Genomic DNA, 16,844 nt, shown 5'->3' with positions numbered 1-16,844 from the left:
CCCTTCACTCGGCTCCAAACAAGAGGACAATGCTCAACTAAAGGAACAATGCTCCAAACTGGAAGCCCTGTCTGCACCCTGCGTGCGAGGCCAGCAGTCTTCATCACCTCCACCAGCTGCCCGTATGAACTGAGGATGGCCCCAGAGCTCACGCAACAGGCGTCGTTGTGCCGATGGGAGTCGAAACTTGCAGACAACTGCACCCTGCACGCTCGATACCCGCAACAGGGCCGCGTCCACATCTGTCTAGGTACATATTTTCGAAGCCAGCTTGTCCCTTTGGTTCACAATAAGCCATTTCTTTATGCGGTTGGTTATAATTTTAGAAAATAATATCTGTGCACTCCTTGATGAAACAGAGTATCTGCAAATTTGTTTGGAGAATTTCCCTTCTCGGCGGACATTTTGTAACTAATATTGCAAGTTCTTTTTGGTTTACTTTCCACTTCTCTTTAATTGTTTGTGTTGAAATGCCATCATCTCCAAAAAAATTTCCTTACTTCCTGTCTGAGTGATTCGACTCGCCTCAGTACTAATTACTCCATGATTGTCATTATTTTCATTACTGTCCATCTGTATTTCAGATTGAAGTAAATTTTCTAATTCTTGTACAATTTTCCCCGTGTTGTTAGTTAATGTACAATGTCTCCTGTCAGTAACTGATACATAATTCGAGTTTCTTGCCAGTCTTTGCCTTAATTTTTTAACTTTTTAGCTTTAGCTACCTTTACTTAACTATTTTTAACAAAGATTTTTCAGGCAGTCTTAGAATGCACACGTAACTGTGTCGTCTCGTTAACAATAATCTGGTCCAGATTATCCGTTACGATACTCATTATGTGTGATGCTACTAAAATAGTTCAACCGATTGCCGAACGCAATATTACTGCATCGCAAAACGGTGCGAAACATCTGATACGAAACTGATTTTTACGACACTATTTACCGACCTTTTGGGCTACACATAAACTAGGTCACAACATACACAATGACAAGCTCCTACCACGCGTTCAGAAAAAGTCTGAATGCAAACAGTTTTTAATCACACTGCTTTGTGAGAGCATTAATTAAATGACGTATGTGTATAGTTGCTGGTAGTTGATGTTGCAATGTCATTATACGCTCTACTAACATGTCAATAGTTGACGCAGTAACAGATTAGATTTTCTTTGTAATGTACTGGATTTAAGCTTTCACGTTTTGAGAAGTAGATAAAGTATAATGTTCTCATGTTCTTTTGTCTTTTAATAACGTACCGCAATCACAGTTTGAGAATATTAAACACCTCAGATATTTTATGCAAGTATGAGCTTCCAACATTCATGAAGTCTGCATCTTTACGCATACTTTTGTTAGATATCAGTTTACGACATATATAATTCGGAGAATTGAAATTATTTCCGAATACAGTGCGCAACAAGTGTTTTTATCACTATGTCATCACAGTCTTGCTTGCGTTGACGATGGACTAACACGATAGTTCACCCAGTTTACAATGTCCTTGTGTCTTAGCTTGTGAGCTAAGCGGACATGTTGCCTTAAAAAAGACATCGTAACGTCCATGGATACCACTGGTAAACTATTCCGACTTCCACTATGATCAACGTACCACTTAGCCGCTTCTACTTAATCCGTTGGATGCCTTGTTACATTTTTTATCTTGCACAATGAGAAGGTCGTCTACATCACTCACCAATTCACGAATGTCAAAATAATACAATAACACTAAAGCTCCTGTTGAATTCGTGGCTGTCTCATGAAAAAAATACCCTGAAAAATATTAGAAATTCCTATTTCGCACTTTACAAATTGATGTCTCTTAATTTCTGTGAATCATGCATGACGAGGATTTGTGCTATAGTTAATTTTTCACCCAATCTTTTACAACTGCCTGAGGTCTTATCGCTCTTGGGCTTTAGTAGAAGAAGGAAAAAAGGCTCTGGTTAAGTGAGCGTGAACTGACGAGTAGAAAGCATTTCCGGCTTCCTTCTTACTGTTACCTTTTGCAGTAAGATAGCTAATGATGTGATTCCGAAAGTTTTAAGAAAATAGGGTAATTACTACCAAAATTCTTACATTTTTGATTCTTTCGAATTCTGATGCTGTATTTCATAAAAACGGACTGTCATAAAATAAAGGCGTGTTTCATATGTAGAGTAAACATAGATGAAGATATATCTTAAAAAATTAACTTCCAAGTTAAATACAGAATTCAGATTATGGGCGACACGTCAATGCAAAGTTCTTTGGATGTGGTAAGTACCACGAAGTCTAGTTCTGGCGCTGCCTTGTTACATGTAAAAGAACACAGAACTTTACTTCTGGATCTACAATCGCGAAAGGGCTATAACGTGATGGTTAGCCGACTCCGTTCGCATTCGGGAGAAACGACGTTCAAATTCGCATCTGTAATCCAGAGTTCAGTTGTCCATAATTTCTCTAAAAAGATTAGGTTTATGGTTCCTTGAAAATTACTGAGTCGATTTATTTCTCCCTATCTGAGCCTATGCTCCCTTTCTAATTACTTCGTAGTCGACGTAACGTTAATCCATAATTTTTCTTCCGTCCAAAGGGTTACTAGAATCTGTCCAACGTTACACGAACACGTGAGTAAACTTTTTCGCAGCATCTTCAATATGAATAGTGGTTTCCCTGAAAGAGTTAAGTGTACCGCACGATGCTTCTTTCTAAAACTTACTGGGGCTGATTTTACCACCACGTATATCCAGCTGGGTTAAGGCTCCCTTGGAGTTCCAATTGGTGTCGACAGGACAATTACATCCAAGAATAGCTGAAATGTTACTCTAGTGGTTAGCGAAATGGAGTGGAAGTGAGTACACAATGGTTTCGTCATATCAGGGAATCGCACAGTTGTGGAAAGCGTATTCCTTAGTTTCCGGACTCGGTAGCTGCAACTCGAATTCCATGCTAAAATGATTGAAATAAATCTCTCTGCAAGATGGTATCTACACTCACCTATCAGTTTAGAACATAATTATTATGCGATACGTATATTTCATGTGAAACTGGATCAGATAAGTTACCGACATCCACTCTACACTTCGGAAACCTCTTGAAAAACAGTAAATACAATCTATTATTAGAAACGTTCAAAATTAAGTTAATTTAAACCTGCTGAGTCCATTTGGCGAACTGCTTCGTGCGATCGAGGAAGTTATTGAAGACTTCTGAAGCGTAGTCATAGCGTTCAGGTATCTGCATGTCAGTTAACATGTACACCAGCGCCTGCAAAAATTTTCACCAGTTACACATTCGTCATCTTTTCTCTTAATATTTAAGAATTGCGTTATGAGTTAATTTAGGTACCAAAAAAGAATAAATAAATAAATAAGTAAATAAATAAATAAAAAGTGTAATAACGTGGATAAATATTGACAAACAAAAAAGGTAAACACATTATTTGGTAATAAAACTATGAGATTTGCAGTAAACCACGAACTGAAGAGGTATGGTTTTAATAAGAATTGCTACGTAAACATCGCCACTTGAAACAGAGTATCAAGACGGAGCGACGAAGCGTGAAGGCAGTATTGTTGCTCTGACTGTTAGCAGTCATGTCACCACGGCATCATTTTTCTTCTCTACAGGCTTTTCCTACTAATGTGTTATAGAGCACGTATGATGATTTTTCTGACATGATGGAGAATTCCTGAGACCAGACTGGCTGGGAACAAACCATGCTTCTAAGACTTGCTGGAGCCACTATGTGGACGAATAACACCACTTCGGCATGAGATCGAATCAACAATAGGGCTTTAGACCTGTATAGTAGCATTGAGCGCAATGTCTTAGATGACTACCTTCGGTAACAGTTCCGGGAACACAAGGCTATAATCCAGTTGATTTATACTTGCAAAGGTAGTGAGGATGGCGTTTTAAAATTCTGTTAGTCAAAGATAGGTTGGGCGCGTTCTTCATCTGTTGTGGTGTGCTGTGATTTCAGTAATAAGCAATAAGCGTAAGGAGAGACATGGGGGAATCTCCATCGAACTCGAAAGTGAAAGCGAAATGTGACAGAAAATTCGAAGAACTTTTGGTCTTACGTCAAATCAGTAAACGGGCCACTGAAACTGAAACGGAGGACGAACAAAGCGACAGCCAAAATACTCCGTTTCGTTTTCCGCAGTTGTTTACTGAGAAATATCGTAATGCTGTTCCTCCTTTTAATCGCCACACGAACATCAAAAAGGATAGAAAATCAACTGAAATCGCACAACGTGGGATTCTATGCAGAGTATGCGAATGAGTTAGCGCCTCTTCTAGGACTCTAAGAGGAAGGAAGCGTTCCAAGTGATAGAAGAATGTGAGCTCATTAAAGAAACGACGTCTATCGTATGCGTAACTATAGACAACTGTTGTTGACATCAGTCTGTTAAATAATTTTGGATCACGCTTTATGTTCGCGTATTATGACCTTTCTGGAGACCGAAAATATCCTGTCTCGGAATCAACACCGATTCTGCAAATAACGACTGTGTAAAACCCAATTCATCCGGTTCCTCTATGCGATACAAAAAACGACATATGTTGACAGACAGGTTGATATCGTGTTGACCTTGAGAAATAGTTCGATACAAATCTCCATTGCTGCTTAATGAATAAAATTCGAGTTTACGGAATATCATATCAGTTTTGCAATTGGATTGAAGAGTTCTTAGTAAATAGAATACAGCATATCACCCTTAACGGAGGGAAATCTTCAGACTTAAAAGTAACTAGCCCTCACGTGAACCGTAAAATATGTGAACTAAGATTCTTCATCTTTCATAATCACCGTAGTTCACGGATTATTAGCAAATGAGATAGCTCAAACTGATGCCTTTAAGTTCTGAGTTTTTCTGCTTCATATAGCATTGAAGAAGTTTCAGATCATATTCCCTGTCTTCAAACCTTGGTTACGACTAATTTAGTGTAGGTTAACTGCAAACTCCATGACCTACTAGAGTGAACTCTCCAAAGCCGAACAACCATTGCATGATGTACGAAACAGCCGTTAGGGAACTCTTTTACAGTGGACTTACAAGGGAATGGTCCAATCCGAAATGTCGAAAACCACACTGAAATTTTTTAAGCAGGAAGAATGCAACGGAAGAAATGAAGTGTCAAAATTTTAGCTGCTAAGACGCACTGCAAGATATTTTTCAAAACTGTTGAAGTTACTCGTTTTTGTCGCACGAAGAACCCCTTTAGACAGCGGTTTGTACACATTTCCTTGTCTCGCTTGAAATCAGCCGTGACAAGAGAGGGTAGCGCCACACAGTGCAAGTACATGTAGTGACTCAGGCGAATTTGAAGCAAACCATTCAAAAAAGTCACGTAACATTAATATTTTGAATAAGAGGCAGTTCATATCGACAGCTAACTTTTGCATATGTAATTATTACAACGGTAACTGGTAGAGGAAAATAAATCAAAGCAGTGTTTGATGTTGCATTACAGACGGCTTCCCATCAATGGCGACTTTGATTTATCAGTATGAAATATTTCTTACACATACATTATTTTCTAACAAATCCTGTAGCACAGTTATTATGATAACTTTTGAATAATACATACTTTAGCGACAATGAGTTTCTAATTTATTTTCGATAGTTGTCACAATAAATCGAAGTGTCATTTGAATGACGAAAAGAAACATTTTCCTTACATTAGACACACCTAACAAAAGAAATATTAATGCTTTGCAGGCAGTTCACTAGTTTTATTTAGACAGAAATGTGGTGAAGTAAGGAATGTTTTGGGACGTTGCTCTGCTTATTGTGCTGCATACCGGGAATAGTTGAACCAATTCGGGAAACGTGTCGATGCAAACTTCTAGTGCACAAATGAATGAAATTTAAAGAGACTGCTCTTCCGATAAACCTCAAATGGCATGGAGCTATCGGAAATTACGGTTTCCGATAAATTCCTTAAAAGTATTTTCCACAGTCGGGAAACATGGTTTCATAAAAAAAATACTCACAGAACGTCACTCGTACAGATATATCTTTCTACATCTACATGTACATCTACATCCAAACTCCGCTAGCCACCTGACGGTGTTTGGCGGAGGGTACCTTGAGTACCTCTATTGTTTCTCCCTTCTATTTCAGTCTCGTATTGTTCGTGGAAAGAAAGATTGTCGGTATGCCTCTGTGTGGGCTCTAATGTCTCTGATTTTATCGTCATGGTCTCTTCGCGAGATAGGCGTAGGAGGGAGCAATATACAGCTTGACTAATCTGTGAACGTATGTTCTCGAAACTTCAACAAAAGTCCGTACCGAGCTACTGATCGTCCCTCTTGCAGAGTCTTCCACTGGAGTTTATCATCTTCGTAACGCTTTCGCGATTACTAAATGATCCTGTAACGAAGCGCGCTGCTCTCCGTTGGATCTTCTCTATCTCTTCTATCAACCCTATCTGGTACGGATCCCACACCGGTGAGCAGTATTCAAGCAGTGGACGAACAAGTGTACTGTAACCTACTTCCTTTGTTTTCGGACTGCATTTCCTTAGGATTCTTCTAATGAATCTCAGTCTGGAATCTGCTTTACCGACGATTAATTTTATATGGTCATTCCATTTTAAATCACTCCTAATGCCTACTCCCAGATAATTTATGGAATTAACTGATTCCATTTCCTGACCTGCTATATTGTAACTAAACGATAAAGGAACTTTCTTTCTACATTGAGATTCAATGGCCATTCCCTGTACCATGCTTCAATTCGTTGCAGATCCTCCTGCATTTCAGTACAATTTTCCGTTGTTACAACCCCTCGATATACTACAGCATCATCCGCAAAAAGCCTCAGTGAACTTCCGATGTTATCCACAAGGTCATTTATATATATTGTGAATAGCAACGGTCGTACGACACTCGCCTGCGGCACACCTGAAATCACTCTTACTTCGGAAGACTTCTATCCATTGAGAATGACATGCTGCGTTCTGTTATCTAAGAACTCTTCAATCCAATCACACAACTGGTCTGATAGGCCATATGCTCTTACTGTGTTCATTAAACGATTGTGGGGAACTGTATCAAACGCCTTGCGGAAGTCAGGAAACACGGCATCTACCAAGGAACCCGTGTCTATGGTCCTGAGTCTCGTGGGCGAATAGCGCCAGCTGGGTTTCACACGATCGTCTTTTTCGAAACCCATGCTGATTCCTATAGAGTGGATTTCTAGTCTCCAGGAAAGACATTATACACGAACATAATAAGTTTTCCAAAATTCTACAACTGATCGACGTTAGAGATATAGGTCTATAGTTCTGCGCATCTGTTTTACGTCCCTTCTTTACAACGGGGATGACCTGTGCCCTTTTCCAACCTTTTGGAACGCTGCGCTCTTCTAGAGACCTACGGTACACCGCTGCAATAACCGGGGCAAGTTTCTTCGCGTACACTGTGTAAACTCGAACTAGTATGCCATCGATATCTACCATTTTGTCATCTGTGCGACAGTCTAGAGAAGGAACTACGTGCAGTCTTCCTCTGTGAAACAGCTTTGGAAAAAGGCATTTAGTATTTCGGCCTTTAGTCTGTCATCCTCTATTTCAGCACCATTTTGGTCACAGGGTGTCTGGACATTTTGTTTTCATCCACCTACCGCTTTGACATACGACCAAAATTTCTTAGGATTTTCTGACAAGTCAGTACATAGAATTTTACTTTCGAATTCGTTACCGGCCGGGGTGGCCGAGCGGTTCTGGGTGCTACAGTCTGGAACCGCGCGACCGCTACGGTCGCAGGTTCGAATCCTGCCTCGGGCATGGATTTGTGTGCTGTCCTTAGGTTAGTTAGGTTTAAGTAGTTCTTAGTTCTAGGGGACTGATGACCACAGATGTTAAGTCCCATAGTGCTCAGAGCCATTTGAACCATTTTTTGAAGTGCTCTGAGCCATTTGATTTCGAATTCGTTGAACGCCTCTCGCATATCCCTCCATCTCTTATGATCTTGCTTGGAACATACTCATCTAATGCATATTGTACAATGGTTTTGAACTTTGTCCACTGATCCTCAACACTATCTGTACTTGACATTTAACTTCTGTGTTGAGCCGGCAAGTACTCTGAAATCTGCTTTTCGTCACTTTTGCTGAACAGAAACATCTTCCTACCTTTTTTAATATTTTTATTTACGGCTGAAATCACCGATGCTGTAACCGCTTTATGATCGCTGATTCCCTGTTCTGCGTTAACTGTTTCAAATTGTTCGGGTCTTTTTGTCATCAGAAGGTCTAATACGTTATCGCCACGAGTCGGTTTTCTGTTTAACTGCTCAAGATAGTTTTCGGATAATGCACTTTAAAAAATTTCACTGGATTCTTTGTCCCTGCCAGCCGTTATAAACATTTGAGTCTCCCAGTCTGTATCTGGTAAATTAAAATCTCCACCCAAAACTACAACATGTTCGGGAAATCTACTCGAAATATTTTCCAAATTTTCCTTCAGGTGTTTTGCCACAACAGCTGCTGAGCCAGGGAGCCTATAGATTTTTAGTAGATTTCGGTTTGCATCAATGTGAGTTTTGAGTTTGAATCCTCTGTGAATTTCGAAAGTAAAGTATATCTTTGACTCTGGACCATTTCAAGTCAAGGTTACCTCATTTCTTACGGTATATCTTCGAACTTGGCGCCAGATCTTTGCATTTACATTCTGAATGGTTGTCTCGTTTTAATTCTGCAGTATGATTGGCTGGAGGGGGGAAGAGGTCATGAGGAACAAAGAACAACTGGGCTGATTCCTTTGTCTTAGATTTTTAAATTTCTTGCCAGTTTTTAAATTTCCCAACAATTTCATCTTGCATTTTTTTTTAATTTCACACCATCTGCCATCCTTGACTTTTGTATTTCCTGTAATCCTCCAGCTTGGTGGCGTCATGAGTTCGGGGTCGTTGACCCTGCCTCTGCGTGTAGGCAACCCACACTAACATCTGCAGATTCATTGGATATCTAAGGCCATAATGGCCTGGAATGCCTATAGATATACTGCTGGATGTCACATTGGTCTATATTTCAAGAAGCCTTTTGAGGGTATTCCTCATAATGCACTTCTAATGAAACTGCGTGTGTATGGAGTATCAGCGCAGTTGTGTGACTGGATTCGTGATTTCATGTCAGAAAGGTGTCAGTTCGTAGCAATTGACGGGAAGTCATTAAGCGGAACAGAAGTGATATCTGCCGTTCCCTAAGCAAATCTTAGGTTATTTGCAGATGATGCATTCGTTTGCCGTCTACTAAACGCATCAGCAGATCAGACGAATTGTATAATGATTTAGTTAAGATATCTGTATGACTCGAAAAGTGGCAGCTGACCCTAAACAACAAAATGTGCAAGGTACTCCGTATGGGTACTAAGAAAAATGTCACATATCGGTTACACGATAAATTACACAAATTAAAGTAAATACCTAGGGGTTACAGAGGCTCACAACTGAAGTTGTAACAATAACATAGGAAACAATGTGGAGAAGGCGAACCAAAGGCAGCGTTTTGTTGGCAGGACACTTAGAAGGTGCAACAGGTCTACTAAGGAGACCACCTACACTACTTTCGTCCTGCCACTTCTGGAGTAATGCTGCACGGTGTGATATCCGTACTAGGGCGTACTGGCGGAAGACATTGAAAAAGTTCAAAGAAGGGCATCTTATGTTGTACAAACGCGCAAGAGGGAAGAGAGTGTCATGGATACGGTATGCGAGTTTGGGGTGGCAATAATTAAAGCCACGGCGTTTTTCATTGCGGCGAGACTTTTTCACGACATTTCAATCAGCAACATTCTCCTCTTAAAGCCAATATATTTCGACACCTACCTTCTCAGGGCGCAATGGTTCAAATGGCTCTGAGCACTATGGGGCTTAACATCTGTGGTCATCAGTCCCCTAGAACTTAGAACTACGTAAACCTAACGAACCTAAGGACATCACACACATCCATGCCCGAGGCAGGATTCGAACCTGCGACCGTAGCGGTCACGTGGTTCCAGACTGAAGCGCCTAGAACCGCACGGCCACACCGGCCGGCAGGGCGCAATGATCATCATAATAAAAATAAGAGAAATGATAAGTCGCACAGAAAGATTCAGTTGGTCATTTTTCCCATGTACTATTAGAATAGCAGTTCCCAAACATTTTTTGACCAGGGATTACTTTGATTCCTTTGTTCTCAGCAGAGGTCAGAAGTCCCAAGAAAAATAAACTGTATAAATCTAAAAAAAGTTTAATCAAAACTCTTAACATTTTCATCAAACTCAAAAGTAGCATGAGTTACCAGTACCATCATAATTGAAAACAAAATATTATTAGTAGGTAATTTATTTCGGTTTGCATCAATGTGAGTTTTGAGCTTGAATCTTCTGTACAAGTTCGGTAATCCTGAGGCTAACATTATTCCTCAGAGCTACAAGCATTTCATCACTTATTTTCAATCGATTCCTGGAATTGTTCTAAATTACTAACAAAGCAGAAAATTCTTGTTCGCATTAATAAGTTGCGGAGGAGAGCCTAAGATAGCGTAAGGCGATTTCTCGAATTTTACTGTATGAAATTACTTTTTACACCAAAACAGCTCAAGAAAATCAGATTCAAATTTGTCCTTACAGCGTATATCATTTTGGAAATCAGTGAGCTCTTCCTGGAGTCCTTCTGCATCTTCTACAGCAGTAATGCTAAGAGGGTTGCGATTCAGTTTTTGGTCAACTTCAGCGTCTGTGTTCTGGGAAGTAATGACTGAATTCATCAGTCAACTCTTGCAGGATGATCATTGACGTTTCCTTGGATGTCTGCCCTAAGGCTTACTTCACATCTACCCGGCAGCCGAGAAGCCGGCATTCTTACCGGGCCGACACAAGAGCCGCGTCTCTTCACACTCACCCGACAGCAGCACGGCATACCGTGCCGCGCCCTCCTTCCGCCAGCGGTTGCTTTCAGACGACAAATGGAGCCCAACCAGTTATTAGCGTGGCTTGTCTTGTACAGACGTTTGAAGAGAAGAAGAAGGTTGCATTGGGTTCATCCCCTCAATGTGAGAAGAGACGAAGTGGGTGCATCCTTTGTTCTTTTTGAGGAATTAAGGGGAGATGAAGATATGTTTTTTTAATTATTTTCGGATGAGTTTACGAACTTTTGACGATCTACATGATCGAATGAAGACTTCTATTCAGCGCCGCAACACGTCCTTCCGAGAATGTATGCAGCCTAAACAAATGTTGGCAATTACAATCAGGTTACTGGGATAAATAATAGTAAATTTTTTAAAAAGTTTATTATTCTGAAGGATGTACATTTTTGTAACCATATTAAAAATTGAAACATAGCTTAAAAATTGGACGACCCAGCACACGAATTTTCAGAGGTTTGTGATGGCGTAGAGGATATGGAACATGTCCCTGAAAATTGCTCCACTGCTTGTTGGTAACATTGCGTGTCGGTTGTGGGTCGTTGCCAATTGACTTCTGCATTTGTAATTGGTTGTATCTCATAAAGGGGTAAACATGTATATTCACGAGATGTACTAGGATGAGCGGCAGTATTATTTTTATCCCATGACTTTTTACGCTGTTTGATTTCAGAAACCATCTGCATAACTCTTAATTGAAACTCGACTACTTCATCGTCGTCAAATGTTTCCAGCGTTAGGACTATCCCGCTGAAAAAAGACATGGCGATTGGATTTTCTGTGAAGTGCATTGATCAGCTCTACCTCTACAGGGTCAAGCTCCCTCTTCTTGTTACTGCGTGATTTCCGTATGTCAGAATTACGTACTTCCTCTGTGAATGTCTCATTACATTTCAGGATCCTGAGTATCGTCAGTGAAGGAAAAAGTGTCATCAGAAACTGGTCTTTCCGTGGTCGCATTTTCAGTCAGCGAGAAACTGTCGGCAGTCGGACGTGCTTCTGTTGTTTTCTTCAAAAATTGAAGCTGTTGGCTGTATATGTACGTTCTGGGTGGTTGCCACTCACTCCCAGATTTTAGAGATGACTTACACATCCTCTCGCTTCTTTGGAAAGAATCGCGAATATTCGCCCACTTCTTCATAACTACTTTGCCTGAAACAAAAATGCTAGCTGAAGAGGTACATCACACTACTATACTTACAAAAAGAAGTTTAATGGTTTTCAACCTGTCTGATATAAAAGCGTTATGAAAGCCGGAAAAATTAAAGTGTCTAGTGGTCTAGAAATTAACGTTTTTAGAAAACCAGTGTTGCCCACAATATAAAAAGTATTGGAAAGCAGTAGGAGAATGACATTTTGCATTGTAAAAACGTATGTTGATAAGTTATTACACACGAAGTTAAGGTTTATCGTGCAATTTCTTCTCGACATATGAAAAGCCTGACCTCACACTTCTTTCAAGCGACTATTTTTTCGTCAGTCTTCTTTTCAAATCGCCTTTATGAAAATTGGTCATGCAATTTTGTTTGTTATTTCACGTAAGAAGACCAAAACGTTGTACAATGTTGTAGATTTGTTTCTTTCACAAATATATTGCCAGAGATATATCTCAACGTTGTCGAAAACTAGCGCGGACTGTTGAAAGGTGCACGATAGGGTCAAATATTTCCAGAAGTATTTAATTGGTTAACGTTAAACATTGCCATTGGTCATTGGGAATATGTGTCAATGTTCATAAAAAATTTAATCAAGATCCGTGATGTTCATGCAGGAATACTTTCCGATTTTAGATCACTGTGCATGGATTGGGCCTAATGTAGGATAGTTCATTTTATTGCTTACGTTACAGCATATGCTATATTAAATTTACTTTTCCAGAAAGCTACACAGACATTCTACAATACTGAAACTTTCTTTTCAGATATCTGGCCTGTGGCTGTACGTTCACAGATCTTCATTACAGTAACAGAGTTGGCATTTCCACTATCAGTAAAATAGTCAGATGTGTGTGTCAAGCTATTTGGTGTCTACGTTGTGAATATACGCCTCTACCCACCAAAGAAGACTTCGAAACAATTGCTGCAAAATTTGAGCAAAGAGCAAATTTTCCTCACTGCATGGGGGCTGTAGATCGTCCTTCCATCTAACTCAATGTATTAGAATTACAAAGGATATTCATCAATAGTGCTGATGGCAGTGGCAGACTCAGGCTATAATTTTATCAACGCACATATCGGTAGTTAGGGCGAAGAGGGTGATTCTAGTATATTTAAAGAATGTTCTTTGTGGAAATCACTGATGGAAAAGAAGTTGGTGATTTCTGTTCAAAATGGTTCTGAGCACTATGGGACTTAACTTCTGAGGTCATCAGTCCCCTAGAACTTAGAACTACTTAAACCTAACTAACCTAAAGACATCACACACATCCATGCCCGAGGCAGGATTCGAACCTGCGACTGTAGCAGCAGCGCGGTTCCGGACTTAAGCACCTAGAACCGCTCGGTCACAACGGCCGGCGGTAATTCCTGAAGACAGATGCCTTCCTAATACAGTAACTCCAAAGGTACCTTAGTTTTTGGTTGGTGATGAAGCGTTTGGACTGCATCAACATCTTCTACGGCCTTTCTCTGGACACCAATTAACAGTTGCTAAAAGAGCCTTCAATTATCGCCTTTCAAGAGACTGATGGTTCGTAGAGTGTTCATTTGGGATACTGACTAATAAATGGAGGATTTTCCACAGAGCTATAAATTAAAAACCCGTTTTTGCTCTTGACATTGTTAAGGCATGTGTTGTTTTGCACAATGTTGTTCTTAAAAACGAAGGCTACAACCCCGAGGATAGTCTGTCCATAACTGGACTTGAAAGTGTAAAAAGAAGTGAACGTGCACGGGGGGAATTTCTGTCAATAATGTACAAAGAATCATGACGGACTATTTTATAACACCTGAAGGATCTGTGACATGGCAATTACCTAAAATTTAATGTGCCACTGATTGTAAAAAATGTTGTGGATGAAGGATCTGTGAAATGGCGATTATCTAAAATTTTATGTACCACTGTTTATAAAAAATGTTGTGGATTTAACATAAAAAATAAAGATATATACTTACCATAGTTGTCTCTATCCTTGTCACACATCCGTTCAAAACCTTCGTTCAATTCTTTCAGACTTCGATCCATGCATTCCTGGTTTGTATTTAAAGTCTTGTACCATAAAACTGGTCGATCCTGCACTAATGTTATCAGAATTTCGACATCGATTCCCGCCATGGCACACCAGAAATCTTCAGAACAAGTTGAACCACCAGAACAAAGCAAAACGCAACTGATCGGCAGACGACAGTAGATGAGAAGCCGTCTGTTCCCTGCCCCATTACACGCGCCGGGTGTTCCCCATCTGATTTGGTGAAGACTGCCAGTCTCGCTAGCGGGATGAAAGCAGAGCTCACCATCTGCAGCATCGTCGACAGGACTGACTGCGGACCTTTGGTACAGAGCCGAGTGGAGGGTCTGAATCAGAGGCTGAGACGGTTCTGCGACCGTGAGGGCTGCAGATTCCTCGACTTGCGCCATAGGGTGGTGGGGTTTCGGGTTCCGCTGGATAGGTCAGGAGTCCACTACACGCAACAAGCGGCTACACGGGTAGCAGGGGTTGTGTGGCGTGGGCTGGGCGGTTTTTTAGGTTAGATGGCCTTGGGCAAGTACAGAAAGGGCAACAGCCTCAACGGGTGCGGGGCAAAGTCAGGACATGCGGGGACCAAGCAGCAATCGGTATTGTAATTGTCAACTGTCGAAGCTGCGTTGGTAAAGTACCGGAACTTCAAGCGCTGATAGAAAGCACCGAAGCTGAAATCGTTATAGGTACAGAAAGCTGGCTTAAGCCAGAGATAAATTCTGCCGAAATTTTTACAAAGGTACAGACGGTGTTTAGAAAGGATAGAGTGCATGCAACCGGTGGTGGAGTGTTCGTCGCTGTTGGTAGTAGTTTATCCTGTAGTGAAGTAGAAGTGGATAGTTCCTGTGAATTATTATGGGTGGAGGTTACACTAAACAACCGAACTAGGTTAATAATTGGCTCCTTTTACCGACCTCCCGACTCAGCAGCATTAGTGGCAGAACAACTGAGAGAAAATTTGGAATACATTTCACATAAATTTTCTCAGCATGTTATAGTCTTAGGTGGAGATTTCAATTTACCAGATATAGACTGGGACACTCAGATGTTTAGGACGGGTGGTAGGGACAGAGCATCGAGTGACATTATACTGAATGCACTATCCGAAAATTACGTCGAGCAATTAAACAGAGAACCGACTCGTGGAGATAACATCTTGGACCTACTGATAACAAACAGACCCGAACTCTTCGACTCTGTATGTACAGAACAGGGAATCAGTGATCATAAGGCCGTTGCAGCATCCCTGAATACGGAAGTTAATAGGAATATAAAAAAAGGGAGGAAGGTTTATCTGTTTAGCAAGAGTAATAGAAGGCAGATTTCAGACTACCTAACAGATCAAAACGAAAATTTCTGTTCCGACACTGACAATGTTGAGTGTTTATGGAAAAAGTTCAAGGCAATCGTAAAATGCGTTTTAGACAGGTACGTGCCGAGTAAAACTGTGAGGGACGGGAAAAACCCACCGTGGTACAACAACAAAGTTAGGAAACTACTGCAAAAGCAAAGAGAGCTCCACTCCAAGTTTAAACGCAGCCAAAACCTCTCAGACAAACAGAAGCTAAACGATGTCAAAGTTAGCGTAAGGAGGGCTATGCGTGAAGCGTTCATTGAATTCGAAAGTAAAATTCTATGTACCGACTTGACAGAAAATCCTAGGAAGTTCTGGTCTTACGTTAAATCAGTAAGTGGCTCGAAACAGCATATCCAGACACTACAGGATGATGATGGCATTGAAACAGAGGATGACACGCGTAAAGCTGAAATACTAAACACCTTTTTCCAAAGCTGTTTCACAGAGGAAGACCGCACTGCAGTTCCTTCTCTAAATCCTCGCACAAACGAAAAAATGGCTGACATCGAAATAAGTGTCCAAGGAATAGAAAAGCAACTGGAATCACTCAATAGAGGAAAGTCCACTGGACGTGATGGGATACCAATTTGATTCTACACAGAGTACGCGAAAGAACTTGCCCCCCTTCTAACAGCCGTGTACCGCAAGTCTCTAGAGGAACGGAGGGTTCCAAATGATTGGAAAAGAGCACAGGTAGTCCCAGTCTTCAAGAAGGGTCGTCGAGCAGATGCGCAAAACTATAGACCTATATCTCTGACGTCGATCTGTTGTAGAATGTTAGAACATGTTTTTGCTCGCGTATCATGTCATTTCTGGAAACCCAGAATCTACTATGTAGGAATCAACATGGATTCCGGAAACAGCGATCGTGTGAGACCCAACTCGCTTTATTTGTTCATGAGACCCAGAAAATATTAGATACAGGCTCCCAGGTAGATGCTATTTTTCTTGACTTCTGGAAGGCGTTCGATACAGTTCCGCACTGTCGCCTGATAAACAAAGTAAGAGCCTACGGAATATCAGACCAGCTGTGTGGCTGGATTGAAGAGTTTTTAGCAAACAGAACACAGCAAGTTGTTATCAATGGAGAGACGTCTACAGACGTTAAAGTAACCTCTGGCGTGCCGCAGGGGAGTGTTATGGGACCATTGCTTTTCACAATATATATAAATGACCTAGTAGATAGTGTCGGAAGTTCCATGCGACTTTTCGCGGATGATGCTGTAGTATACAGAGAAGTTGCAGCATTAGAAAATTGTAGCGAAATGCAGGAAGATCTGCAGCGGATAGGCACTTGGTGCAGGGAGTGGCAACTGACCCTTAACATAGACAAATGTAATGTATTGAGAATACATAGAAAGAAGGATCCTTTATTGTATGATTATATGATAGCGGAACAAACACT

At 40.8% G+C, this 16,844-nt stretch overlaps 1 protein-coding gene across 1 annotated transcript in view; it reads right to left on the bottom strand.

Annotated features, from left to right (window-relative positions):
* LOC124722415 overlaps positions 1-16,844 on the bottom strand; it is a 397,391-nt gene that overhangs the window by 95,717 nt on the left and 284,830 nt on the right. Inside the window, exon 6 of the mRNA XM_047247581.1 lies at positions 3,133-3,246. Coding sequence (XP_047103537.1) covers positions 3,133-3,246 — 114 coding nt within the window. The remainder of the gene's footprint in view (positions 1-3,132; positions 3,247-16,844) is intronic.

Source organism: Schistocerca piceifrons, chromosome X (assembly GCF_021461385.2).
Source record: "Schistocerca piceifrons isolate TAMUIC-IGC-003096 chromosome X, iqSchPice1.1, whole genome shotgun sequence".
Classification (NCBI taxonomy): Eukaryota; Metazoa; Arthropoda; class Insecta; order Orthoptera; family Acrididae; genus Schistocerca; species Schistocerca piceifrons.
Note: the sequence above shows the minus strand (reverse complement) of the source record. Positions and strands in the feature narration are given on the sequence as shown.